General features: G+C 66.7%; 11 protein-coding genes across 11 annotated transcripts; 4 read left to right on the top strand and 7 right to left on the bottom strand.

Annotated features, from left to right (window-relative positions):
* Positions 1-115: 115 nt before the first annotated feature.
* On the bottom strand, positions 116-3714 carry MICPUCDRAFT_59572 (superfamily I helicase; the record flags this gene model as incomplete). The annotated part of the gene is made up of 3 exons (XM_003059794.1): positions 116-1119; positions 1259-3273; positions 3333-3714. 3 exons carry the CDS (start codon positions 3712-3714, stop codon positions 148-150), a joined length of 3369 nt encoding a protein of 1122 aa, XP_003059840.1. The 3' UTR covers positions 116-147.
* Positions 3715-4082: 368 nt separating this feature from the next.
* On the bottom strand, positions 4083-5893 carry MICPUCDRAFT_59571 (uncharacterized protein). The gene is made up of 4 exons (XM_003059793.1): positions 5831-5893; positions 5533-5625; positions 4627-5157; positions 4083-4443 (listed from the first exon to the last, which is right to left on the bottom strand). The coding sequence occupies exons 1-4, from the start codon at positions 5846-5848 to the stop codon at positions 4303-4305; spliced, it is 783 nt and encodes a 260-aa protein (XP_003059839.1). The 5' UTR covers positions 5849-5893; the 3' UTR covers positions 4083-4302.
* Positions 5894-6318: 425 nt separating this feature from the next.
* Positions 6319-8748, top strand: MICPUCDRAFT_40634 (uncharacterized protein; the record flags this gene model as incomplete). Its single annotated transcript, XM_003060079.1, has 2 exons — positions 6319-6720; positions 7117-8748. The coding sequence occupies 2 exons, from the start codon at positions 6319-6321 to the stop codon at positions 8746-8748; spliced, it is 2034 nt and encodes a 677-aa protein (XP_003060125.1).
* A 66-nt stretch (positions 8749-8814) lies between these two features.
* MICPUCDRAFT_59568 (uncharacterized protein) lies at positions 8815-9642 on the bottom strand (the record flags this gene model as incomplete). Its single annotated transcript, XM_003059792.1, has 1 exon — positions 8815-9642. One exon carries the CDS (start codon positions 9640-9642, stop codon positions 8815-8817), a length of 828 nt encoding a protein of 275 aa, XP_003059838.1.
* Positions 9643-10169: 527 nt separating this feature from the next.
* MICPUCDRAFT_18521 (uncharacterized protein) lies at positions 10170-11360 on the top strand (the record flags this gene model as incomplete). The annotated part of the gene is made up of 2 exons (XM_003060078.1): positions 10170-10940; positions 11130-11360. The coding sequence occupies 2 exons, from the start codon at positions 10170-10172 to the stop codon at positions 11358-11360; spliced, it is 1002 nt and encodes a 333-aa protein (XP_003060124.1).
* A 12-nt stretch (positions 11361-11372) lies between these two features.
* MICPUCDRAFT_59566 (uncharacterized protein) lies at positions 11373-12577 on the bottom strand. The gene is made up of 2 exons (XM_003059791.1): positions 11984-12577; positions 11373-11799 (listed from the first exon to the last, which is right to left on the bottom strand). The coding sequence occupies exons 1-2, from the start codon at positions 12527-12529 to the stop codon at positions 11452-11454; spliced, it is 894 nt and encodes a 297-aa protein (XP_003059837.1). The 5' UTR covers positions 12530-12577; the 3' UTR covers positions 11373-11451.
* Positions 12578-12783: 206 nt separating this feature from the next.
* MICPUCDRAFT_34306 (uncharacterized protein) lies at positions 12784-16101 on the top strand (the record flags this gene model as incomplete). The annotated part of the gene is made up of 4 exons (XM_003060077.1): positions 12784-13028; positions 13337-14457; positions 14774-15909; positions 15967-16101. The coding sequence occupies 4 exons, from the start codon at positions 12784-12786 to the stop codon at positions 16099-16101; spliced, it is 2637 nt and encodes an 878-aa protein (XP_003060123.1).
* A 65-nt stretch (positions 16102-16166) lies between these two features.
* MICPUCDRAFT_59563 (uncharacterized protein) lies at positions 16167-17888 on the bottom strand (the record flags this gene model as incomplete). Its single annotated transcript, XM_003059790.1, has 1 exon — positions 16167-17888. The coding sequence occupies one exon, from the start codon at positions 17886-17888 to the stop codon at positions 16167-16169; it is 1722 nt and encodes a 573-aa protein (XP_003059836.1).
* A 331-nt stretch (positions 17889-18219) lies between these two features.
* On the top strand, positions 18220-18648 carry MICPUCDRAFT_8187 (uncharacterized protein; the record flags this gene model as incomplete). The annotated part of the gene is made up of 2 exons (XM_003060076.1): positions 18220-18318; positions 18403-18648. Coding segments are annotated over 2 exons (345 nt in total), but the record flags the coding sequence as incomplete, so codon positions are not given.
* Positions 18649-18865: 217 nt separating this feature from the next.
* MICPUCDRAFT_59561 (uncharacterized protein) lies at positions 18866-22169 on the bottom strand (the record flags this gene model as incomplete). The annotated part of the gene is made up of 2 exons (XM_003059789.1): positions 22112-22169; positions 18866-21853 (listed from the first exon to the last, which is right to left on the bottom strand). Exons 1-2 carry the CDS (start codon positions 22112-22114, stop codon positions 18866-18868), a joined length of 2991 nt encoding a protein of 996 aa, XP_003059835.1. The 5' UTR covers positions 22115-22169.
* A 90-nt stretch (positions 22170-22259) lies between these two features.
* On the bottom strand, positions 22260-23141 carry MICPUCDRAFT_65508 (uncharacterized protein; the record flags this gene model as incomplete). The annotated part of the gene is made up of 1 exon (XM_003059788.1): positions 22260-23141. One exon carries the CDS (start codon positions 23139-23141, stop codon positions 22260-22262), a length of 882 nt encoding a protein of 293 aa, XP_003059834.1.
* Between the last annotated feature and the right edge of the window lie 46 nt (positions 23142-23187).

Raw genomic sequence — 23187 nt, 5'->3', positions numbered from 1 at the left:
TTTCGAGTCGCACTGCAGATCAGGCTGGTCGTACGAGCGCGAGAGTACAACTACACGCGAACCGCGTAGTGTCTGTGCTGGAGCAGCGAGATACGGCGTCGCGGGCGGCGGCGGCGACGAAAGCTACTCACTCGCGCGATGAAAACGCTAATGCGGCGGAGGGGGCAGCGCGTACGCGGTCGCGGACGCGCGCGGCGCGTCCACGCCGCGGTCGCCTCCGATCCACTCGCCTCGAGCGCCGCCGCCGCCCCCGCCGCCGCCGCCGCCGCCGCCGTCGTAGTCTTCCCCCGCGACCTCCAACACGTCCCCGAGCTCCGAGTCCGGGACGACGCACCCTCGCTCGCGCGCGTCGTCGACCAAGTCCTTCCACATCGGGTTCCCCTCGAGCGCGTCGACTCTGCCGACGATCCACAGCGACCTTCTCGCGCGAGTCAGCGCGACGTTCATCCGCTTGACGTCCTGTAAAAACCCGATGCCGCCGCGGCCGGCGCCGCCGCGGACGGTGCTGAAGATGATGACGTCCGCCTCTTGGCCTTGGAACCCGTCCACGGTGCTGACGACGATCCCGAGGCGATGCATCGCGGACTCGTCGCCGTACACGCGCGCGAACGCGTCGCGGATTTTGCTCCGCTGCGCCTTGTACGGGGTGATTATCGCGCAGCGGCCGTCGACGGTTTCGCCGTTTTTTCGCCACAACGTCCGCTCCAACCGCCGCACGAGCGACACGACGATGAGCGCCTCGTACGGGTTCGAGACCGACCCGACCGTGGACCTCTTCTCTTTGCCCTGGCTCGCGTCGAAGAGCACGTACGGCCGCAGCGGCCACGACGCGTGATAGCTCTCCGGCGGCGCCGCGATCACCGACTCGGAGTCGCGAAGGCGCCCCTCGTAAAACGCTCTCGACGGAAACGCGCGAATCTCCGGATGCATGCGGTACTGAACGCTCAGGAGGACCGCCTCCGCGCCGAGGGACGTGAAACGCTCGAACAATGACCGTTGAAACGACACCCCCTGCGCCGCCGTGGACAGCACCGTCGACGGGAGCTGCTGCGGATCCCCGACGAGGACGCACCGCCGCGCGCCGTGAAGAAACGGAATCAACGTCTCCACCTCGGACGACTGCGGGCGGTTCCAGAGGTACGCGAAAAAAGTGCATCGGTCAGTCGAAAGGGATCGACGCGATCGGATACAGCATTGAAACCGAGACCGAGGGACGGGTGAAAAACGAAACGAAACGAAACGCGCGCATCGAACGCACCTGCGCGGCTTCGTCCACGAACACGGTGTCGAACCCGTGCGTGAGCTTTTGAAACACCCGACGACTCGCGCTCGTGAGCGTCGTGAACACGATCTCCGCCTCGTCCACGAACGACGCCTCGAGCACGTTTCGTAGCCTTCGACCCATCTTGCCTTTGTTCTTCGCCTCCCTCTTCCACTGATTGCCCAGCTTCCCGAGCTTCGAGAGAAGGCACGCGAATCGCGCCATGTCCATCACGCCGCGGTTCCGTTCCTCGTACAGGCGACACAGCTCGACGACGCGCGCGGTCGCCGCGGCGTCGCGCGCGTCCTTCGCCGCCGCCGCCTCCGCGGGGTCCGCTGGAATGACCTCCTCGTCCACGAGCCCGCCAAGCGAGCCGGAGATGCCGCCGGTTCTCGCTACTCTCGCCGCCTTGTTGTGCGCGGCGCAGAGGAACTCGATGTCCTTCCCCGCCGCTTCCACGAACGCCGCCTGTTTCCGATACGCGGCGTCCCACTTCTCCGGGCCCATGCGAATCAGCATCTCGACGCGTTCTCCCGCGTAGAGTGGGCTCACGGCGTCCGCGCCCATGGCGTCGTCGGCGCCGACGCGAATGATGTTCGGTCGGTACGCGGTACCGTCGCCGCGGATGAACCCTTTCTTCACGACGCGCTCGAGAAGGTTATCGATCGCCGCGTTCGACGGCGCGCACACGAGGACGCGAGGTTTCCGGACGCCGAGGTTGGCGCCGAGTTGCACGCCCGTCTCGCGCGCGAGATAGTCGAAGAGCTCGCGGACGGTCGTGTCGTCGTCGTCGTCGTCGTCGTCGCCTGCGTCGCCGCCGTTTCTTGAGATTGCCTCCGAAAGTTGCCGCGCGAAGCGTAGGTCCCCAGACGCGCGCGCGGCGTCCAGCTCCACCTTGCGGTGCAAGCTCTGGTAATACCTCTGGTACAGCACGAAGTGGATGATGTTCAGCATGCCCCACACCGTGTGCGTCTTCCCCGTCCCGGGCGGGCCTTGCACCAGAGTAAACGGAAACGCGGATTCCCGCCCCGCGGCGGCGTCGACGTCGGTCGCGGTCAGCGCGTTGTCCCCGTCGTAATTCCGCAGCGTGTGCGCCGCCGCCCACTTGATCGCCGCGAGTTGCGGCGCGTTGAACGTCTTCCTCAGAAACCCCGCGAGCTCAGGCTGGGACTCCACTTCGAGCGCGAGCGGCGGCGGCGCCACGTCTCGCGTCTTCGGCATGCGATCCGGCGGCGGCGACAGCATCGCCGCGCGCATCGGCCCGTACAGCCTCGCCGCGAAGTGATGGAGCGCCTCGAACCGCTGCACCGCGCTGTGGAGCTTGCCCGCGGGGGACAGCGTGAACTTTCTTCCGATGCCGGAAACGCTCTTCTCGCGTTCTCTCTTCGCGCCGTCGACGTCGACGGCCGCGGGGGCGATCTCGCCATCCTCTTCTTCCTCGTCGTCTCCTTTTTCGGGCGGACGTTCGAACACGTGCATGGACCGTCCTTTCGCGTCCACGACCTGCCTCTTCGCGCCCTCGAACAGCTCCAAGACGTCGCGTTCGCGCTGTCGATACCTCTCGTGCCACTCCCTCCAGTTCGGACAGCTCGAATCCGTCCGCACGTGCGCCTCGTCGCTTATGAAAAAGTGAAACCTGACGACGCCGTCGCCGTCCTTTTCCTTCGCGTCGACGCTCTCGACGAACCCCGCGCACGCGAGCGGCAGCGACGACCCCTCCGCGTGCCTCGACCACGGATCGCTCTCCTCCACGCGTCGCTCGCACAGCACCGCGACGGAGTTGGACGGGCAGAGCGCGCCTATGGCTTCCGCTTCGCGACGGTTCGCGCACCGAAGCGTCGCGACGCGCCACGCGCCGCTCGTCCCCAGCCCGATAAGCGTGGTCTGAGGGTCGTTCCAACGAGCGAACGTCGGGGTGGAGTTGAAAGGCGTCAGTTGAAGTTGAAAGGCGCCGAGGCGTGTCGGGATTAAAAGCGAGGGACCCTGGGCGGAGAGACACGCCGGCAAAAGTCCTTAAGGATCGGCGTTCACCACGCGAACGGGGTCGTATGGGGACCAGTGTAACCAGAACGCGCCTGATACTGGCGCTTCTCCGCGACGCTCTCCAACCACTCCTTGCGGACTTGCTCTCGCGTCTCCTCCACGAGCGCGGGCTCGAACGCGCGGACGTACTCGCGCGCGTCGGCGAACGACGTGGGTATCTCCGGGAGCTCGCCCTCCTCGGGGCGACGCCAGAGGAGCCATCCGAGCGCGGCGCGGTAGAATCCGTCGACCTCGGAGCCCGAGGAATCCGCGTCGCCCCAGGGCGCGGGCGCGTCGCCGCCGCGCGCGCGCCGGGGCGCTTGTCTTCTGGGGCGCTTCGCCGGCGCGCGGTTCGCGTTCGCCTCCGCCCGGTCGCGCGCTTCCTTCAGCTTCTTCGCCGCCTCGGCCGCGGCGGCGGACAGAGGAGGCATCGCGGCGCGGCTTCGTCCTCGTTCGCGCGGTCGCTCGCTCAGATCTAAAGGTAAGATCTAACTAACAACGACGCGGCCGGGCCGGTCGCTCTCTCGCTCGCGCCGCGGCCGATCGAACGCGCGCGGCGCGCGGCGCGCGTCGTGCTCGCGCGCGCGCGGAGACGACGCGAGGTGCGCGCCTCTCGCGGCCGACGAGTGACGAGGGGGTGCCAAGTTCATGAGCGAGACGGCGTGATGACGCCGTTGTACTGTATGAACAGAACGCGAGCTACTTTCGTACTTACTACAACTACACTCCACAGGTGACGAGTCAGATCTGATAGAACGGGACGAGCGGCGGAGAGCGTCGACGAGATAAGGCGCGTTCTCGACGGAATCTCCTCTTCATTCACATAATCAATCGAGCCACCGCGACATCGCTACGCGTCGACGGCGACCTCTCGAGCGCCCTCGGCGGTCGGTCGACGGACGACGACGGACCGGACGGGGACGGACGGAAAGATGGAAAAAAAATCTCAACAACCGATCCACCCTTGAAACGAAGCGACGAAGAGCGCGTCGGCGATGTCGTCACGTCGATCGCGATCATCACGCCGCCGCGCCCCCCTCGCGCAACTTCTTCCGGTTGCGCTTCGCCGCGGACTTGGACAGCTTATCCCCCGGCGGTCCGCCCGCCGCGGGCGCCGCCGCCGCCGCCGGCGCCGCGGATCGAATCGGAGGCGTCCGCGGCTTAGGGTCGTTCCATAGAGCGAACGTCGGGGTGGAGTTGAAAGGCGTCAGGTGGAGTTGAAAGGCGTCGATGGCGGGGATTGAAACCGAGGGGTGGGCGGAGAGAAGCGCCGGGCAAAGTCCTTAAGGATCGGCGTTCACCACGCGAACGGGGTCGTACGGGGACCAGTGTATAGAACGCACCTTCGCCGGCTCGGGCCCCGCCGCCACCAGCGACCCCACGACGGCGCCCGGGAGCATCTTCCGCGGGGGCGCCTGGCCGCCGCCCGGACGCCCGTTTTGATGCTGCTGCTGCTGCTGCTGCGGCGGAGGCGGCCGTTGTCCTTGTCCTTGTCCTCGTCCGCCGCCGCGACCGCCGCGCGGCGCGGGCGCGCCCGGTCGCTGCCCCGGCCGTCCCCCCGGCTGCGGCATCGCCCGCTGCTGCCCACCCGCCTGCTGTTGCCGCGGCGGCGGCGCCCTGTTCTGGTACTGCGTCGGCAGCGACTGCTGATACGAGTTGTTGACCGGCGGCGCCTGCTGCTGGCCGTACCCTCCGTACGACTGCTGCTGACCGTACTGTCCGTACTGCTGCTGCGGCGGCTGCTGTTGGTACGGCTGCTGCTGGTACTGCTGCTGCTGCTGGTACTGCTGCTGCTGGTACTGCTGCTGCTGCGGCGGCGGTCGCTGCGGCGGCGGCGCGGCGGGTTTCTTCCACTCGTCCGGGTAGTCGTTTTGCTGCGGCGGGCGAGGGGCGCGCGTCGATCGTCGCGCGCGGCGAGGGGCGATATGGGACGGATCGTCGGTCAGAAGCTCGAGAGGGAAGAAGCGGCGAGAAGGAAGACGAAAGAAACTCGGCGGGGTCCGCGCGGTGCCGCGTCAGCGCGCGCGCGAGATCGGCGCGGCGCGGCGCGCGCGTCGGACGCCGCCGCGCGCGCCGCGCGGTCGACGCGCGCGCGCGACGCGCGGACGCGAAATTAAGACGCGCGAGGCGCGCGGTGGCGGCGATCTCGCGCGCGCGTCGCGGCCGACGCGGGTCCGGCGTCGTCGACGCGACGCGGACGATCGATCGGCGCGCGGGATCGCGAGGGAGGAGGATTCGTTCGCGCGCACCGACACCGTGGGCGGCTGCGTCAACAGCGGCCCAGCGAACGGCCGCTGCGGAGGGAACTGGATGTACCCCGACCCGACCACGCGGTTCGGGTTCTGCGACGCGAGGGGAGGGGAAAGAAGCGAAGAAGCGGTCAGGCGGACGTCCCGTCGCGACGGGGAGAGACGACGGACGCGCGCGATCGAGGGGTCGATCGCGCGCGAGGACAAAAAAAGGACCCCTCGACGCGCGCGGAGGCGAGCGGGCGCGGCGATCGATCGCGCGCGCGGGGACCGCGCCGAGCGGGGCGCGCGGACGCACCTCGATCCGCATGGTCATCTCGTCGATCCTCGCCTGTTGGCTCATGATGGTCGTGCGCGCGTGTGTAGCGTTGTGACCCGCGCGCGACGCGGCTCGCGCCCTCGCGCAGGGCACGAGGGCGCGACTCGTCGCGCTCGGCGCGACGATGACGATGACGCTGACGTTCGCGTTCTTCGTCCGGTCCCGTCACGAGTCGCGATTTCCCCCTCCCTCGACGACGCGTCACTCGGCGAGGCGCGCGGACCGCGCGCTCGAGCGCGAAACGCCTCGGGACGGTCGCGGTCGCGTTCGCCGGGCGGCGCGACACGACACGACCGCCGCGGGCGCGGACGTCCGTCGCGGGAGAGGAGGACCCGAGCGGAGCGCGCGTCGGTCGCGGACGCTTCTCGATTTGGATTTCTCGGATCGGTCGATCGATTCGTCCGCGCGCCGCGCGCAGAAGAAGCGGGTGAAGCGCCTCCTCCTCCTCCTCATCCTCTCCCGTCGTCATGGCGAAGAAAGGCAAGAAGAAGAAGGCGGACGACGACGGCGACGGCGACGAGAACGAGCCCAAGGAGCTCCCGTGCCCGCCGCACATGACCCCGGAGTACTTCAAGCAGTCGATGGACCTCGCGGTGCTGTGCGAGGTGGGCGGACGCGCGAACGCCAAGCCCCCCGTGCCGATGCCGCGCGCCGCCGCGCTCGGGCACCTGTGGAGCCACTGCCTGACGAAAGACTCCCCGGTCGGGACGAAGCAGTCCATCATGGACGCGGGAGCGCTCCTCGCCGGCGTCGCGGCCGCGAAGCAGAGCGAGGACGCCGCCGCGCAGGGCGCGGGGATGGGACTCGTGTATTGCTTCGCGCAGGCGCGTTCTCCTTCACACTGGTTCCCATACGACCGCGTCGGCGTCGTGAACGCCGATCCTTAAGGACTTTACTTCCCGGCGTGTCTCTGCGCCCGCAACTCGCTCACAATCCCGACACACCTCGACGCCTTTCAACTCCGCTTCTGACGCCTTTGAACTCCACCCCGATATCATCGCTCGTGTGGATGGACCCTCGACCCTCAGGGCGACGTCGCGATGTGCGAGGCTGTGGCCGCCGCACAGGGGCACCGCGCGGCGCTGGCGTGCCTCAGCTCGCGCACGCGCTCGACGAGCGGGCAGCGGAGCGCGGTGGGGACGCTGCGGAAGCTGGTAGAGTGCGAGAGCACGCGGCGGCAGACGATCAAAGACATCGTCAAGGCGGGATACGACGACGTCGTGGAGGTGGTTCGAGATCCGTTCAACCCGGCGTTTGACGCCAAGGAAGACGCGGTGATCGTTCTCGCAAAGTGCGTCGCGCACGGGTACGGCGACAACGCGAAGAAGAACGGGCCGGACGCGGTGAAGCTGGACGTGTTCAAGCGCTCGCAGGCGCTGGAGTACTGCGTCGATCACGCGACGGACAGGCGCGACGACGGCGCGAATATGAATTTACGAGAAGCCGCGTCCGCGGTGGTGCGGGAGATGTCCGAGCTCGACGAGGTCAAGGACGCCATCTCCACGAGGGAGATCATAAGAGGTCTCGTGCGCGTGATGTGGGAGGAGAAAGAGACCGCGACGCTGCAGTGCCGCGCGAACGCGTGCGCGACCATCTTCAACGTGTGCACGCAGTCGCGGCGAAAGTACGAGGAGGAGATGCGCGCGCACGAGGAAAAGAATAACCCCGCCGCCGCCGCCGCGAGGGCGATGGCGGGCGCGAGCTTGGACGACGACGACGACGACGACGACGACGACAGAGGCAGCGACGGCGGCGGGGGCAGCGACGCGGGAGCTCCTGGCGAGCGAGCCAAAGCGGGCGGCGCGGGCGAGGACCCTGGGGCGGACGCGGCGGCGGCGGCGGCGAGTCCGCTCAAGACCATCGCCGCGCCCGCGAAGCTCGACGCGCTCGCCCTGCCGACGATGAACTCGCGCGCGGAGTCGTCCGTGCTGACGCACAACCTGGGCGAGAGCCTGAACGTGTCCGTCGCGATGATGGTGACGCCGAGCGAAGAAGAGATGCGTCGCATGGAGATGGTGATCGACGAGGGGGGCATTCATCCGCTGGTGATGTTGTGCGCGGGAGCCGCGGGGCTACCGGAGGGGTTCGTCCGCGAGGAGCCGCCCGAGGACCCGGTCCCGGAGGAGGCGGAGCCGACCCCGGAGAAGCCGAAGAAGAAGAAGAAGAAGCTCGCGGACGACGGCGACGGGTTGGTAGAGGAGGAGGAGGAGGACGACGAAGAACAGGGTTCCGGCGACGACGACGACGACGGCGACGGCGACGGCGGGGAAGGGTCCGGCGGCGAGGGCGAAGGCGGCGACGACGGCGAAGGCGGCGGCGACGACGACGGCGAGGGTGGCGACGACGACGGCGAAGGAGGCGACGACGCGGGAGAGACCGAAGACGCGGGCGCGACCGAGGCGGAGGCGGAGGACGACGCCGGCGGCGGCAAGAAGAAGAAGAAGGGAAAGAAAAAAGGCGGCAAAAAGAAGGGCGGCAAGAAGGGAGGAAAGAAGAAAAAAGCCGCGCCGAAGAAACCCACGCTGACGCCCGCGATGATCGAGGCGCGATCCTTCGCCGCCGGGGTCCTGCGACGGATGACGACGCGCGGCGACTGGGCCGCGCGCATCGCGTCGTCCCACGGCGCGTTGACGTTGCTCCTTCCGCTGTTGGAGACGAAAGATTCGCAGACGCGGTGGCACGCGCAGGCGGCGCTGTGGAACATCTCGGGGGACACCGCGAACGTGGAGGCGCTCGCGCAGCACGACGCGCCGTCGTACCTCACGAAGATTGGGCTGAAGAAGCTCGGGAAGGAGAACCAACGACCGGGCGGGGGCGAGGGGAGCGAGGACGGCGAGGGGAGCGAGGGCGGCGGCGGAGGCGGAGAGGAAGCCGACGCCGACGCCGCGGAGGCGTGAAGGACGACGCGATGCCACTACTAGTCCCTACGTACGTCTTGTTGCACCGTTTTACTAACCTTAACCTTAACTCGACGACGAGCTCGAGCTCGAGCTCGAGTCCGAGTCCGAGTCCGAGTCCGAGTCGCTCGAGCTGTCCCGCCGCCTCTTTTTCTTTTTCCTCTTCGAGCTCTTCTTTCTCCCCTTGCCGCTCGACTTCTTCTTGCGGTGGCTCTTCTTGCGCTTCTTCTTCTTGCCGCCGCTCTTCCGCTTCCGCTTCCTCCCTCCCCCGTCGCCGCTGTCGCTGTCGCTGTCGCTGCTCAGGTCCGTGACCGAGTCCTCCGCCGCGTCGTCGTCGTCTTTTAACATCGCGTACTCGTTCTTACACATCGACGTCAGGTGTCCGGTGCCGCCGCACACGCGGCACACGCCGCGGTCGCCCTCCACGACCGCGCCCGCGGCCGAATTCCGCGCGCTCTGCAAACGCGCGAGCGCGACGAGCGCCTCCGTGGGGTGAATGATCGCGTCGTCGCGTTGACGTCTCCTGCCCGTGCCGACGCCCGCGCCGCCGATGCGTCCTGGAACCTTGATCGACGCCTCGATCGCGCTGTTCGTCCCCGCGTCTTTGCTCTGCTGTATGCCGATCAGGTCCGTCCATATCTCGTTCGTGTTGTTCGCGAGCGACGTCCTGGGGTGGGGGCCACGCCATGGGGGGGAAGGGCGAGGGCGCGGGAGGCGAGGGACGCGAGGGACGCGCGCGTCAGACGGGTATTTAAGGCGTGAAAGACCGAACGTTCGAACGATGACGAGACGGAGTGGGCATCCATCCTGGAGTCGCGGGCGTCGATCTCGGTCCCCGCGCGCGCACCTCACGCGGTTCGTCGCCGCTCGGAGCTTCCCGGAGCCTAACGCCATTCCGCGCGGGCGGGCGTCGGCGCGCGTCCGCGGCGGCGGCGCGGGACCGTGACTCGGCGCGTTCGCGCGGCGCGGAGTGGCCGAGCGGCCTCGCGAGAAGGACTGGAAATGTCGCGAGGCCGCGGCCGCTCGCGCGCGCTCGCCGGGGCGCTCGCGATCACGTTCACGTTCAGGGTCGTTCCATGAAGTTCACCGGTCAGTTGAAAGTAGACGCGATCAAGTGTTGAAACCGGTCTATGCTACGAGTATGGGTGAAAAACTTTTGTATAGAACGCACCTGAGTTTGCCGCGGCGCCGATTCTCACGTGAAACCCTCTCCGCGCGCGCGCTCGCCGCACTCGCTCGCGCGCGCACCACGCCGATCGACCGATCCGTCGCGGCGCGACTCTCCGCGGGGACCCCAGGACGCGCGCCCACCCCGCGCTCGATCGAACCCGGTCTTCGCGCGCGTCGATCACGCGCGCGATCGGCCCTCGAGGAAGAAAGAGTTTTCCAGCCGTCGTCGTCGTGTATAAGAATCCGTCGTCATGGCGCCGACGACGGAGCCGAAGCAGCGTTCGCCGTCGATCGTCGTCCAGGAGCTCACGCACGAGAAGATCCGCTTCGCGCTACTGCACACGGACACCTCCGTCGCGAACGCGCTGCGGCGCGTCATCATCGCGGAGGTCCCGACGCTCGCGATCGACCTCGTGGACGTGATCGAGAACACGAGTTGCCTGTGCGACGAGTTCATCGCGCATCGCCTCGGGCTGATCCCTCTGCTGAGCGAGAAGGCGGTGGAGATGGAGTTCCCGTACGACTACGCGGGCGACGACGAGAGCGTGACGGACGTGCACTTCGAGCTGAACACGGGGATATGCGCGAGCGCGGAGACGGTGGACGTGACGTCGAACGATCTCGTGTGCTACGACCCGAGAGTCGCGCCGGTGAATTACCACCCGGGAGAGTCCATCAAGGGTAAAGGCGGCGCGATGGAGTTCGAAGCGCAGGCGGCGGCGCGCGGTCCCGACGACGGACCGGACATCCCCGGCGTCGTGATCGTGAAGTTGCGGAGAGGGCAGCAGATCAACATGCGGTGCGTGGCAAGGAAAGGCGTGGGGCGAGACCACGCGAAGTGGCAGCCCGTCGCGACGGCGACGTATCGGTTCGAGCCCGAGATCACCATCAACGAGGAGCTGATGGCGACGCTCACGGAGGAGGAGAAGATGGCGTTCGTGGAGTCGTCGCCGACGGCGTTGTTCCGCTACGACGAGGCGACGAGGCGCGTCGTCGTCGACGCGCCGGATCAGGCGCGTTCTGTTACCGCACCGGTCCCCATACGACCGCGTTCGCGTCGCGCGCGCCGTTTCTGCTGAAGGACTTTGCCCGTCGTTTCTCTCCGCCCAGGGTCCCTCGCTTTCAATCCCTCCCGACACGCCGCGACGCCTTTCAACTCCGCTTCTGACGCCTTTCAACTCCACCCACCCCGACGTTCGCTCGACCCTCAGTACGGGTACGACGGCGAGTGTCTGAAGAAGGCGGAGGAACTCGGGAAGCCGGGACTGGTGGACATCCGCGCCAAGGAGGACGCGTTTCACTTCACGGTGGAGTCCACGGGCGCGCTGCGACCGGAGGAGATCGTCGTGAACGCGCTGAAGGTTTTGGAGCGGAAGATGGAGGTGACGCGGGGGGAGCTGGACATCTTGGAGCGCGAGCAGGACGAGCAGGTCGCGATGTGATCGAAGGATCGTCGAGAATTCTTTTATCGTGATTAAAGGAGTCTGGTCACACAGCTGTCGCGCGCGCCAACGCCCGCGAGATCGCGCCGCGTCACAACGGCCTGAACTTGCGGCTCGCCTTGAGCTTCGCGACCCTCTCCTTGTCCACCTCGAACTTCTGCTTCAGCTCGAACAGCTCGCCTCGGCGCTTCTCGCGCTGTTGAAACCGGTAGAAGTTCTCCCTCGGCGTCGGCCCCGCCGTTCGCCTCGCGTCCGCGGTCGCCGCTCGGATCCCGCCCACCGCGGTGCCCTCATCATCCGTCGTCTTCCTCCTTCCTCGCTTCGCCTCCACGACGGTCCACCCGTCGTCTCCCTCCCCGGCAGCCTTCGCCGCGGCCTCCTTCCTCGCCTCCTCCGCCTCGAACGCCTCGAACCACTCGTCTATCCGTCTCCCCAACGCCTCAGGGTCGTTCCATACGAGCGAACGTTGGGGTGGAGTTGAAAGGCGTCAGTTGAAGTTGAAAGACGCCGAGGGCGGGTATTGAAACCGTGGGGTGGGCGGAGAGAGACGCCGGGCAAAGTCCTTAAGGAATGGCGTTCACCACGCGAACGCGGTCGTATGGGGACCAGTGTATAGAACGCACCTCGCTCCCCGGCCGCGCGTGTCGATGATGTCCGACCCACTTCTCCAGGCCGATCGACGTCGGCGCCAGCGACGCGGGCGGGTCGAGCGCGTCGCCCCCGCGGACGCTCGCCGCGAGCGCCTTCTTCGCGCCGCTCGCGGACGCGAAGCGCACCAGGCCGCCCGCGACGTCGGGCGCGGCGTCCAAGGTCACGAGCGACGTCTCCTCGACCGCGCCAAAGTTTTCCTCGAAGAGCTCTCGGAGATGCGCGCGCGTCCATCCGAGGGGGATCGCCGCGACGAACAGCGCGGTGCCCTCCGTGGCGCCCTCCGCGGCGTTCGCGGACGGGACGCGCACGAAGAGGTGGCGCGTGAACGCGCTGCCGAAGTCGAGGCGGACGGGGAGCGGGCGCCACCCGTGCGCGTCGCCGTCGGATCGCTTCTTCGCGCTCGATTTCGATTTCTTCGCATTCTTCTTCGCCTTCTTCCCCGACGACGGCGTCGCGTCCGCGTCCGACGCCGCGCGTCGCTTGCTCCCGCGCGCCGTCGCCGCCGCGGCCTTCGCCATCGCTCTCGACGCGGCGCGCGGGCGACCTGCTTTCGCGCGCGCGGCGTCCCGCGGAATGGCGCGCGACGAGCGAAACCGCGGCGCGACGCGCGCCGTCGTTGAGTTTCGGAGTCGGCGGCGGCGGCGGCTGACGAGATTATTCTGACTTCTGTTCGTCGCTCGCCGCCGCCCCGACGTCCACAGCGACGCGCGCGGGGCAGGGCGCCGCGAACCGCGCATCACACCCGACCGCGGCGGGCGCGCGCGTCGACGCGATGGCGCACTATCGATTCAATAACCTTCTCGGCGCGCCGTACCGCGGCGGGAACCTGTGCCTGCGCGGGCACCATCTCATCAGCAGCGTCGGGAACCGCGTCTCCGAGGTGGACCTACAGCTGTCGTCGTCCACGACGCTGCCGTGCGAGAACTTGACGGAGATCAGATGCGTCGCGGTGTCGCCGTCGGGGCATCATATGCTGTCGTTCGACACGGACGGGCGCGCGATCCTCGTGAACGTTCGGTGCGTCCTCGCCCGTCACTCATTGCGCGCTCGCGCGACGACGCGATTTCCCATCCCTCGTTCGGATGCGCCGCCGCTCCCGCGTCCCCGCGCCGCGATGCCGATGACGAAAAGCAATAAAAGTTAATTCGATGTTGAGAACTGATCGACGCGAGTCGTTGAGGACGACGACTTGACGAGGCATCGCGCGGCGGGGAGGAAGGACGTCTCGTTCGCGTCGTTCGTTCGTTCGCGTCGTCGTTCGCATCGAATTCCTCCAACCGTCCAGTCTCTCACCTCCCACGCCTCTCGTCGGTCGGTCGTCGCAGAAAACGCGTCACGCTGCACCACATGAACTTCAAGGGCAAAGTCACCGCGTGCGAGTTCTCCCCGTGCGGCAAATCCTTCGCCGTCCTCGTCGGAAAGCTCGTCCAGATCTGGGCGACGCCGACGATGCTCAAAGAGTTCGCGCCGTTCCGTCTCCTTCGCACGTACGGCGGCATGTACGACGACGCGACGTGCCTCGCGTGGTCCGGCGACAGCCAGTGGATCATCGTTGGCGGGAAGGACCTCACGGCGAGGATATACAGCGCGAATCATCTCGACGGGTACGCGCCGCCGACGCTGAGCGGCCACCGCGAGCCGCTGGTGGCCGTCGCGTTCTGCGCGCAACTCGACGGGTTCTCGTGCTACACGATATCCGAGGACGGCGCTCTGTTCGAGTGGCAGCTGCTGGACGACGAAGACGAAGACGAAGACGATGCGAACGGTAGTAATAAGAGTAAGCGAAGGAAGAAAGGCGAAGCGGCGGCGGCGGCGAAGAAGAAGAAACCGAAAGGGCGGCGGTGGCGTCTCCGCGGAAAACATTTTTTCCACATGCCGAATAAGCTCTCTTGCGCGCGGTACCACGCGAGGAGCGGGATGCTGTGCGCCGGGTTCGCGCACGGCGTCTTCACGCTCCACAGGCTCGCGACCGGCGAGTTCAACCACCTCCAGACGCTCTCCATATCCACGCAGAAGGTGACGTCGTGCGAGTGGAACGAGACCGGGGAGTGGATCGCGCTCGGCTGCGCCAAGTTGGGACAACTGCTCGTCTGGGAGTGGCAGTCGGAGACGTACGTGTACAAGCAGCAGGGGCACTACTACGACGTGAACGCGTGCGCGTACTCCCCCGACGGCGCGTTGATCGCGACGGCGTCGGACGACAACACCGTGAAGGTGTGGTCCGCGGCCACGGGGAGCTGTTTCGTGACGTTCGACGAGCACTCGGGGCCGGTGGGCGCGGTGTGTTTTTTGCCGTCGGGGCACGCGGTGCTCTCGGCGTCGATGGACGGGACCGTGCGCGCGTTCGACCTGATGCGGTACCGGAACTTCAAGACGCTGACGTCGCCGGACCCGTGCCAGTTCGTCTCGCTGGCCGTGGATCCCTCGGGGGAGATCGTGTGCGCGGGTGCGCGCGCGCGAAACGCGCCCGAGACTTTTCTTCGTTGGATCTTTTCTCTCGGTTTCGTTTTCGTTTTTCGTTTCCTCGACTCGGACTCGACGCGTCGCCGCGCGCGGATGGGACAGGATGATTGTTACGAAATCCAATGCTGATGTCCAGTGAGGATCAAAATCAACATACGAGCTTTTTAAATCTGATCTCCATCCGCGGCGGCGGCGGCGGCGGCGGCCAGGACGCGAACGCCCCGCATTCCCCTTCCCCCCCTCCGCTTCCGCTTCGCTCGCTGACCCCGCGCCCCCTCCTCTCTGTACTCTCGTCGCAGGTTCCTTGGACACGTTCCAGATCCACATCTGGTCGCTCAAGACCGGTCGGCTCCTGGACATCTTCGCCGGGCACCAAGGCCCCGTGAACGCGCTGTGCTTCTCCCCCGAGAGCCCGCTCCTCGCGTCCGGGTCCTGGGACAAGACAGTCAGGCTCTGGGACGTCTACGACGGCCGAGGTCAGACGGACGTTCTCCAGCACGCGCACGACGTCCTCGCCGTCGCGTTCCGCCCCGACGGCAAGCAGCTCGCGGCCGCGACGCTGGACGGGCAGATCTTTCTGTGGAAACCGGACGACGCGCGGTTGGAGGGCACGATCGAGGGCAGGAGAGACATGGCGGGCGGAAAGACAATCGGCGACTTGCGCTCGGGCGCCAACGTAAACGCCGGCCGCGCGTTCAAGACGCTCGCGTACAGCGCCGACGGCGCGCTGCTCATGGCGGGAGGGAACGGCAAGAGCGTGTGCATGTACGACGTCGAGGGGACGTCGCTGCTGAGGAAGTTTTCGCTGTCGAAGAGCAAAGCCATGGACGGGACGATCGAGCGGTTGGACTCGAGCAGAGTCACGGACGCCGGGCCGCTGGACCTGTTACCCGACGACGACGACGACGACGACGACGACGACGACGCGAACGACATCCCCGGCGCGCGCGCCCACGCCGCGGGATCCTCCAACGCGAACAACGGCAAGAAGAAGCGCAAGACGATCCGATGCAAGCACGTCGCGTTCGCGCCCACCGGCCAAGGATGGGCCGCGTCCACGACGGAGGGCGTGATGGTCTTCGCCAAGGACGCGGGCGCCGCGTTCGATCCGACCGACCTCGGCGAGGACGTGACCCCCGCCGCCGCGCGCCGCGCGCTGAGACACGGCGACGCGCGCGTCGCGCTGCTCATGGCGCTGCGTCTGAGAGGCGCGGAGGAGGACGAGGCGCTCGTCCGGGAGGTGCTGGAGAAGACTCCGCCGGACGCCGTCGCCGGCGCGCTTCGGGATTTTCCACCCGCGTTGCTTTCGCCGCTGATCGAGTCGATCGCGGCGAGGGCGACGCGAGGGCCGCACGCGCAGCTGATGCTGCGGTGGGCGAGGGAGCTGTGCGTCGCGCACGGGCGGGCGATCCACGCGGCCGCGCACGGGGGGATGGTGGGGGCGCTGGTGGGCGCGGGCGGCGGCGGCGGGGGAGGGGGGGGGAGCGAGCAGTTGTTGCCGGCGCTGAGGAGGTTGTCGAAGGCGTTCGCGGCGATGCACGAGGACTTGGCCGCGACCGCGGAGGCGAGCGTGTTCTTGTTGGATTACGTGTGCGCGGCACCGCCGCCGATGCAGGCGGGGGCGTGATGTTGAGGTTTCGTAGTAGATGAAATGAAATCGTCATTCGTCACGTCGTCGTCGAACGCTTTGGTCTAATCGAATAGATCAAAGTCGAGCGAGTTGTCGTCATCGCTGTCGTCATCGCTGTCTTCGTCGCTGGAAATGTCGTACTCCTCTTCGCTGTCGAGATATCCAAAGTCGCTATCTTCTTCTATCACTTCGTAGTAGATTCTGCTTTCTCCTAAATTTGCCAGGATGCACCCGTTCGTCAGTACCCACGCGAGCAACTCCCGTTTGTTTTCGGTTCTCAAACTGTCCACGGCGTAGTGAAGAATCCTGTGATCCCACGGGCATCCGTGTTCTCGTGCCCACTTCAACACGTGTAAGTTACACTGATGTGTGGCGTACGCACACGTATCCTCGTTCCAATCGCACCCACGCGATCGTAAGAACTTCAACACCTCTAGGTTCCCGTGATACGCGGCGTGAGAACATGCTCTGTAGTTAAAGACTGCGCCGTTGTCGAGTGCGTATTTCAGAACCTCGATGCGTTCGTCCTCGGAGACTTCTAATGATGAGCATCCTGCTGCGAAAGCGCAGCACGTCCAGTTCCACGGTTTACCGTGCTCGTGTAACCATCTGAGCACCTCAAGATTACCTCGCCCGGCTGCCGCCGTGCAAGCCCAAAAAGAGAAAGGATACCCCGCGTTGTGGAACCACTTCAAAGCTTCAAAGTCGTCGATTTCGGCAGCGTGCTTGGCAGCATTCGCAGTCCAAGGGCATCCGTTTGCGCGTAAATATTCAAACATCTCGATTTTTGTTGTTCCATCCACGATGACTATGTCTTTCGGATTCGGATGCCACTTCGACGAAACCCCTCCGAAAGTATCACGACTCCACGGGCACCCACGCTCGCGAAGCCACGTCAACATTTCGATATCCCGGCGGCAAGCGGCTCTTTCGGTTGCGCCCCAGATATCGATTCTACCCCACGGACACCCGTGTTCGCGCGCCCACGTCATCATTTCGATACCACCGCTCGACAACTCTGCAATCATCTGGCACGAACTGTCATCCCAAGGGCAGCCGTTCAACACCGCCCATTTTAAAACTTCGACACTCTTTCCGCTGATGGCGTCGTTTACGGTTCGCGCACTCCATTCGCAACCGTGTTCCCGCGCCCACTGCAACATGTCTAGGGAGCCCGCTTTCGCCGAACCGCTGCACGTCGAAGCGTCCCACGGACATCCATTCGCACGCAGCCATTTCAACACCTCGAAGTGCCCGCCCTCAGCAGATAAGGCGCAGGATCTAGCGCTCCAAGGACACTTCCCGTCGTTCGTATTCGTGAGCGCCCCCGGGTGCGTCTTCGCTGTCCGTAGCCACTTCAAGACTTCGAGACGGCCTTGCCCGGCGGCGTTGGATGTAGCTCCCGCGCAGATAGGACAACTGTTCTCCCATGCCCACTGCAAGACCTCGAGATTTCCGCTTCCCGCGGCGAGGCTGGTTAAGTGCTCGTCCCACTCCAGCCCGAGGGACTCTTTCGCCCACCGCAGCCTCTCGACGGAGTGAACGAAGTTCTCCTTGTTCATGTACCTGAGCCTGAGCCTGCGCCGGGCGCGCTTCGCGAGATTCAAACACCCGCCGCTCGTCCGCGCGAACACCGCGACCTCGGTGTCGTCCAGCGTCGCGAAGACGCCGTTCGCGAGGACTTCGAACGGGAGCCGCCCTAGGAGACCCAAGCCTTCGCCCCAAGCCTTGGATCCAAGCCTTCGCCCCAAGCCTTCGAACGGGAGCTGGTTCGCGTCCGTCATGACGCCGCGCGGGTTCGCCGTCGCGCGCGATGTAGAGTCCGCGCGGTGCGATCCGACGCGATCGAGGCGCGCTCGTCGTCGCGCGCGCTCGGGAAGTGGCGCGCCCCGCCGCCGTCGTGGCTTCTTCCCGCCTGTTCGAAAAAGTCTGGAAAAAGTCCGCCGTGGAGAAAAAAAACTTCAGTGTTATTCCACGCCGCGCGGCAGCATGGCGTCCCTCCTCCGCGCGTCGTCGTTCGCGCCCTCCATCTCCGTCCCGACGCGCCGCGACCGCCGCCGCCCCCGCGCGCGTGCCCACGCGCCGCCATCCCGCGCGTCGTTCAGCGACGACCCGAAGATGTTCGTCCCCGCGGGCGCGTTCGGGGGCGAGACGCCCGAGAAGAAGGCATCGCGACTCCTGACCGCGCTGTTCACCTACGTCGCGACGTGGATCGTGATCGACCAGACCGAGACCGCGGCGCCGAAGATCAGCACGAGCAACGGCGCGGACGGCGTCGACGACGCGGACTCGAACGAGGGCACGAGAGAGGCGGCGCGGGTGACGAACGTGCACGCGTTCCTGCTCGATTTTCTCGAGGCCAACCCGGTGAAGGACGGCGACGCGTTTTTAGAGAAGCTCACCGCGGCGGACCCCTCGATCGCGCGGCGGGTCATGGACGTGAGGACCGCGTACGCGGGCGGGGATTTCGAGTGGGACATATGCCGCGGGTTGGTGATGCAAAACATGGAGAAGAGCAACGCGGAGATTCAGCGCGGGTTTCTCGACGGGATGATGACGGCGACGGCGACCGCCGCGGAGGGCGAGCCGGAGGCGTCGTAGGCGACGAGATAGGTGACGAGATAGGTCGTCTCGGTAACGTCCCGCGTCGACCCGTTTCGTTTGGTAGCGTTCGTCGTAGGGGTAACGTGTATTTTTTTGTAGTATCAGCGTACTAGCGTACTCTTCTAAGCGGCGGCGAGAACTCGCACTCGTCGTCAGGTCAGCGCCTCCAGTTCCCAGCCTTGAGGGAGACCATCCGCTCCGTGGGATCGCGTTGGTCCTCCTTCGGATCCTTCTTAAACTTCCCGCCGCCGCGCTTCGCGAAGTCGCCCTCCGCGCCCCGTCGCGTGGAGAAGTTCGAGTAGCTCTCCTGCCGGCGCCGCCCGCCGCCGTCGCGGCCGTCGCGGTCGCCTCTCCCGCGACCACCGCCTCTCCCGCCTCTTCCGCCGCGGCCCCGCCCGCCGCGACCGCCGCCGCCGTCGTCTTCCCACTCCCCGCCCGCGCCGCGGCCGCCTCTCCCGCCGCGGCCGCCGCGACCGCCGCGTCGCCCGCCGTCGCCGCCGCCGTCGTCGTCGTAATCGAACAGCTGCGCGCCGCCGGTGCCGACGTGCAGCTCGAGCGCGCGCTCGTTCGCGTCGAGTAGCACCGCGCACTTCTCCGCGAACGTCATCGCGAGCGACTGAAGACGGGTGGGCTCCGCGTGCGACATCACGACGGAGTTGGTCACCGCGTCGCACATCCCCCGCAGCTCCTCGTTGATGATCATTCGGCTCACGATGGAGTGCGCGGACTTCTGGTCGAGGTCGAACATATTGCCGATGACGTCCATGGACACGGAGTTGTACTGCGCCGCGAACTGGAACAGGTACGTTCGCATCGCCTCCTCCTTGAGGCGGTTAACAACCTTTTCGAGCACGGGCGCGGCGTCGCCGGGAAGGAGCTTCCACGCCTCCAACCCGAGGATGATATCCTTCGCGTGCGACCACCGCCCGTCGAGCAGGAACCTGACCGCGGCCATGACGTTATCCCGAACGTTCTCCGGCGGGCCGTTGAACGTCTGCCGCTCGTAGTTATCGCAGATTCGCGTGAACGGCTTATTCGTCGACCGCGCCCGCCGCGTGGACGTTTGCGTCATGTACGGCACCTCCGCGAGCGTGGACGTCACGAGGTGCACCGACTCCAAGAGCTCGAGGTTGATGTGCATGTGGAACGGCATCTGACGACGGCGTTCGAGCTTCTCTTGCTCGATGGAGCGCTCGTGGAAGCGGGACTGCGTGACGCCCTGCGCGAGGAGCTCGCGGACGCGGCCGCCTTGGTACATCTCGCCGAGGCACGACTGCGCCTCGGCGAATAACCCGCCGCGGAACGCGGCGAGGCCGAGCTGCGCCATCGCGCGGTTGAACAAGATCTGCGTCGAGATGTCCATGTGCGAGATGTTCTCTTGCAGGTGCGACATGAGCATGAGGTCTCGGCCGGCGCGGAAGTCGCCGACGAGGCCCTTCTGAAAAATCTCGCACAGCATCGCGCGCGCTTTGCTTCGCGTGTCGCCGTCTTTGTAAATAGTCAGCGACAGCTTCTTGAGCGTCTCCGGAAGCGACGGCGCGGGGAACCTGAACCCGGCGGGGTACGGAATCTCCTGCGCCTCCTTCGCCTCCGCCTGGTCCGCGTCCTCGTCGTCGAGGTACTCCTCGTCCTCCTCCTCCGCCTGCTTATCGCGGATCCTCTTCGCCTCCTCCTTCGCCTTGGCCGCCGCCGCCGCGGCGACGGCGTCCGCGGCGAGCTTCGCCTCGAGCGCGTCCGCGTCTTCGAGCTTCGCGGTCGCGAACTTCCTCAGCGCCTCGTACACGGGCTCGGGCTTGTAGTACAGGTGCTCGAGCAGACGAAGCGACAGCTTGCAGTGAATCTCCGTCGCGTCGTCGCGGTTCTCGTAGTACCGCACGACGGCGGCGCAGAGGACGATGAAGAGCGACTCGTCTTGCATCCTGAACAGGTACTCCTTGCTGTGCGGATCGATCGACTGCATCGACTTGAAGTACTCGTCGTCCAGACGCTCGGTGAACGCGCACAGAGACCCCCAGAGCTGCACGGGCGCGCCCGCGACGATGTCCTCCGGCGGAGGCTTGGGCTGGGGCTCGACGTCCTCCGTGAGCGTGATCTGTTTATTCTCCGAGAGGAGCTTGTCGATCCTGAGGAGGTTGTTCACGCACCGCTTCCAGATCGGGATCGGCATGTGCGCGGACATGCTCCCGGAGATGTCGAACTGCGCGCTGATGAGCATGATGAGCGACTCGATCTCCTGCGACGCGCACGTGGAGACGGTGGCCAGGTAGGCGAGGTTTTCCGCGTTTTCGTGACGATCCGTCCCCTTCTTCCCGCGGCTGGCGATGATGTCCTTGAGCTTCTTGTCCACCATCTCGTACGTGATCTTCTCCTTCGGCGCGGTCATGACGTCGAGCTCCTTCGGCGGCTGCGCCGCCGCGGCCGCCGCCGCGCCCTTGCCCTTGGTCTTCCCGCCCTTCCCGACCGTCTCGAAGCCGTCGTCGGCGTCGGCGGATTGCTTATTCTCCTTCTCGTCGTCGTCGTCATCCGCGTCCGAGTCCGAGTCGCTCTCCGGCTCGCTCTCGTCCTCGTCCGTGGACTCCATCTTCTCGTGCGCGGCTCGGATCCCCGCCTCCACGGTGGGGTCGTCGCGCTGGTGTTTCTTCAAGCGTTGCCGCATCGCGTTGAATGCCTTGGCGTTGGTGGAGGACATCTTCTTGATCGCGGGCTTGTTTGCGAACGTCGCCTCGATCGCGTCCTCCAACGTCGCGAGCGCGCGGTAGTAGAACTTCGGGACGCCGCCGCCGACCTCGTTTTGCAAGCGCATGACCCTCTCGAGCTGCTTGTTCAGTTTGTCGAACAGCGTCTGCAGCGAGATCCAGTCGTTGTTTTTGATCTTGTTTCGCATCTCGTCCGCGATGGCGCGCGCCTCGATGAAGCGCTTGTCCTTGGCGCTTCGCACGACGCGGACGCCCTCATCGGAGGAGGAGTCCGAGGACCCGGCCTGGAGGTACTTGGACGGCCCCGCGTCCGACTCCGAGGACGAGGACGACCCGGAGGACGAGGACCCGGAGGACGAGGACCCGGACCCGTTTGACGAGGAGGAGGAGGACTCCGATCCGCTGTCCGATCCGCTATCGGAGCTGTCGCCGCCCCAGAACTTGGACGCCTGAAGCGTTTAGGGTTGAGAGGAAGGGACGGGAGGGAGGGAGGGTCAGCGAATCGTTCGCGCGGGGTGGGAGGGACCCGCGAACGGCCGCCGTCGAGCGACGCCACTCGCGCCGGCGACGCGGCGCGAGAGACAGACACAGATTATTATCGTCGATCGATCGTCGTAGGGTTTGGGCGCGAGCGTCCGCGGCGCGATCGGCGCGCCGCGAGACGTAGCGCGCCGATCGCGACCGCGCGGGAGGGATCGTCGACGCACCATGGCGGGCCCTTAGTTCGGTGGTATCGCGTCGCGGCCGGCCTGCGCGTGCGAGGCGCCGCGGAAAGAGGTCGATCGCGGCGGCGGCGGGAGTCAGTCGTCTCGTCCGAGCACTGCCGGAGCGCAGCGAGGCCGACCGACCGGATCATCACGCCGCCGGCGCGGCGCCGGCGCCGGCGCCGACTCCGCTCTCGTTGTTGCTCAGTCGTGCGGCGGCGCCAATCGACGACCGCGCGAGGGCCGAGGGGCGACGCGCAGACCGAGCGGCGCGCACCGGTCGATCGCGCGGCGCGGAAGCGGCGTCGGAGGCGTCCCCGGACGCGCGCGCGCGCGTCTCGGCGGCGTCGGCGTCGGCGTCCGCGATGCCGCCAAAGTCTGGTGGAGGCGCGAAGAAGGGCAAGGCGGCGAAGCAGGTGACGAACAAGCGCCGCAGGGGGTTCGCGGACCCGGACCTGAAGACGAGCAAGAAGCAAGCGCGCAAGGACGACGCCAAGTTCGTCGCCGCGAAGTTTGGAAACTTCGCGAGCGAGGCGCGGAAGCGCGGCGGCGGCGACGACGGCGATTTCGATGGCGACGCGTCGTCGTCGTCCGACGACGACGACGCGCGCGCGGCGCTCGGACGCAAACCGCCCAAGCAGCGCGCGTTCGCGTTCAAAAACTTCGCGCGCAGGGTCGCGGAGGTGGACGTCGACGTCCACAGAGCCGCGGGGGAGCTGCGCGCGGCGCCGCTGCACGGGAGCTCGTGCTTCTTCCAGGAGGCGCTCGCGCAGTGGGCGGAGCTCTGCTGCGGCGCGGATTTCTCAGCCTTCTCCGCGGAGGCCTCCCCGCGCGCGCACTCGCTCGCGATGCTCGTGCTGCACCAGGACGAGGTCGTCGAGAAGTTGCTGAGCAGGCTCACGCACGAGGCGAAGCACTCGCTGGAGGCGCTGCTCGCGTGCTTGGCCGCGCTGGCGCGCGACCTCCGCTCGGATTTCATTCCGCATCTCTCCGCGGTTACGAATCGACTCGCCCGGCTGTGCCGCACGGGCATCGAGCGAGAGCCGGAGCTCCTAGAGCACGTCTTCGCGTGCCTCGCG

The sequence above is a fragment of the Micromonas pusilla genome, assembly GCF_000151265.4.
Source record: "Micromonas pusilla CCMP1545 genomic scaffold MICPUCscaffold_7, whole genome shotgun sequence".
Taxonomy (NCBI): Eukaryota; Viridiplantae; Chlorophyta; class Mamiellophyceae; order Mamiellales; family Mamiellaceae; genus Micromonas; species Micromonas pusilla.
The sequence above is the reverse complement of the archived record's forward strand: the minus strand, read 5'-3'. Positions and strand labels throughout refer to the sequence as shown.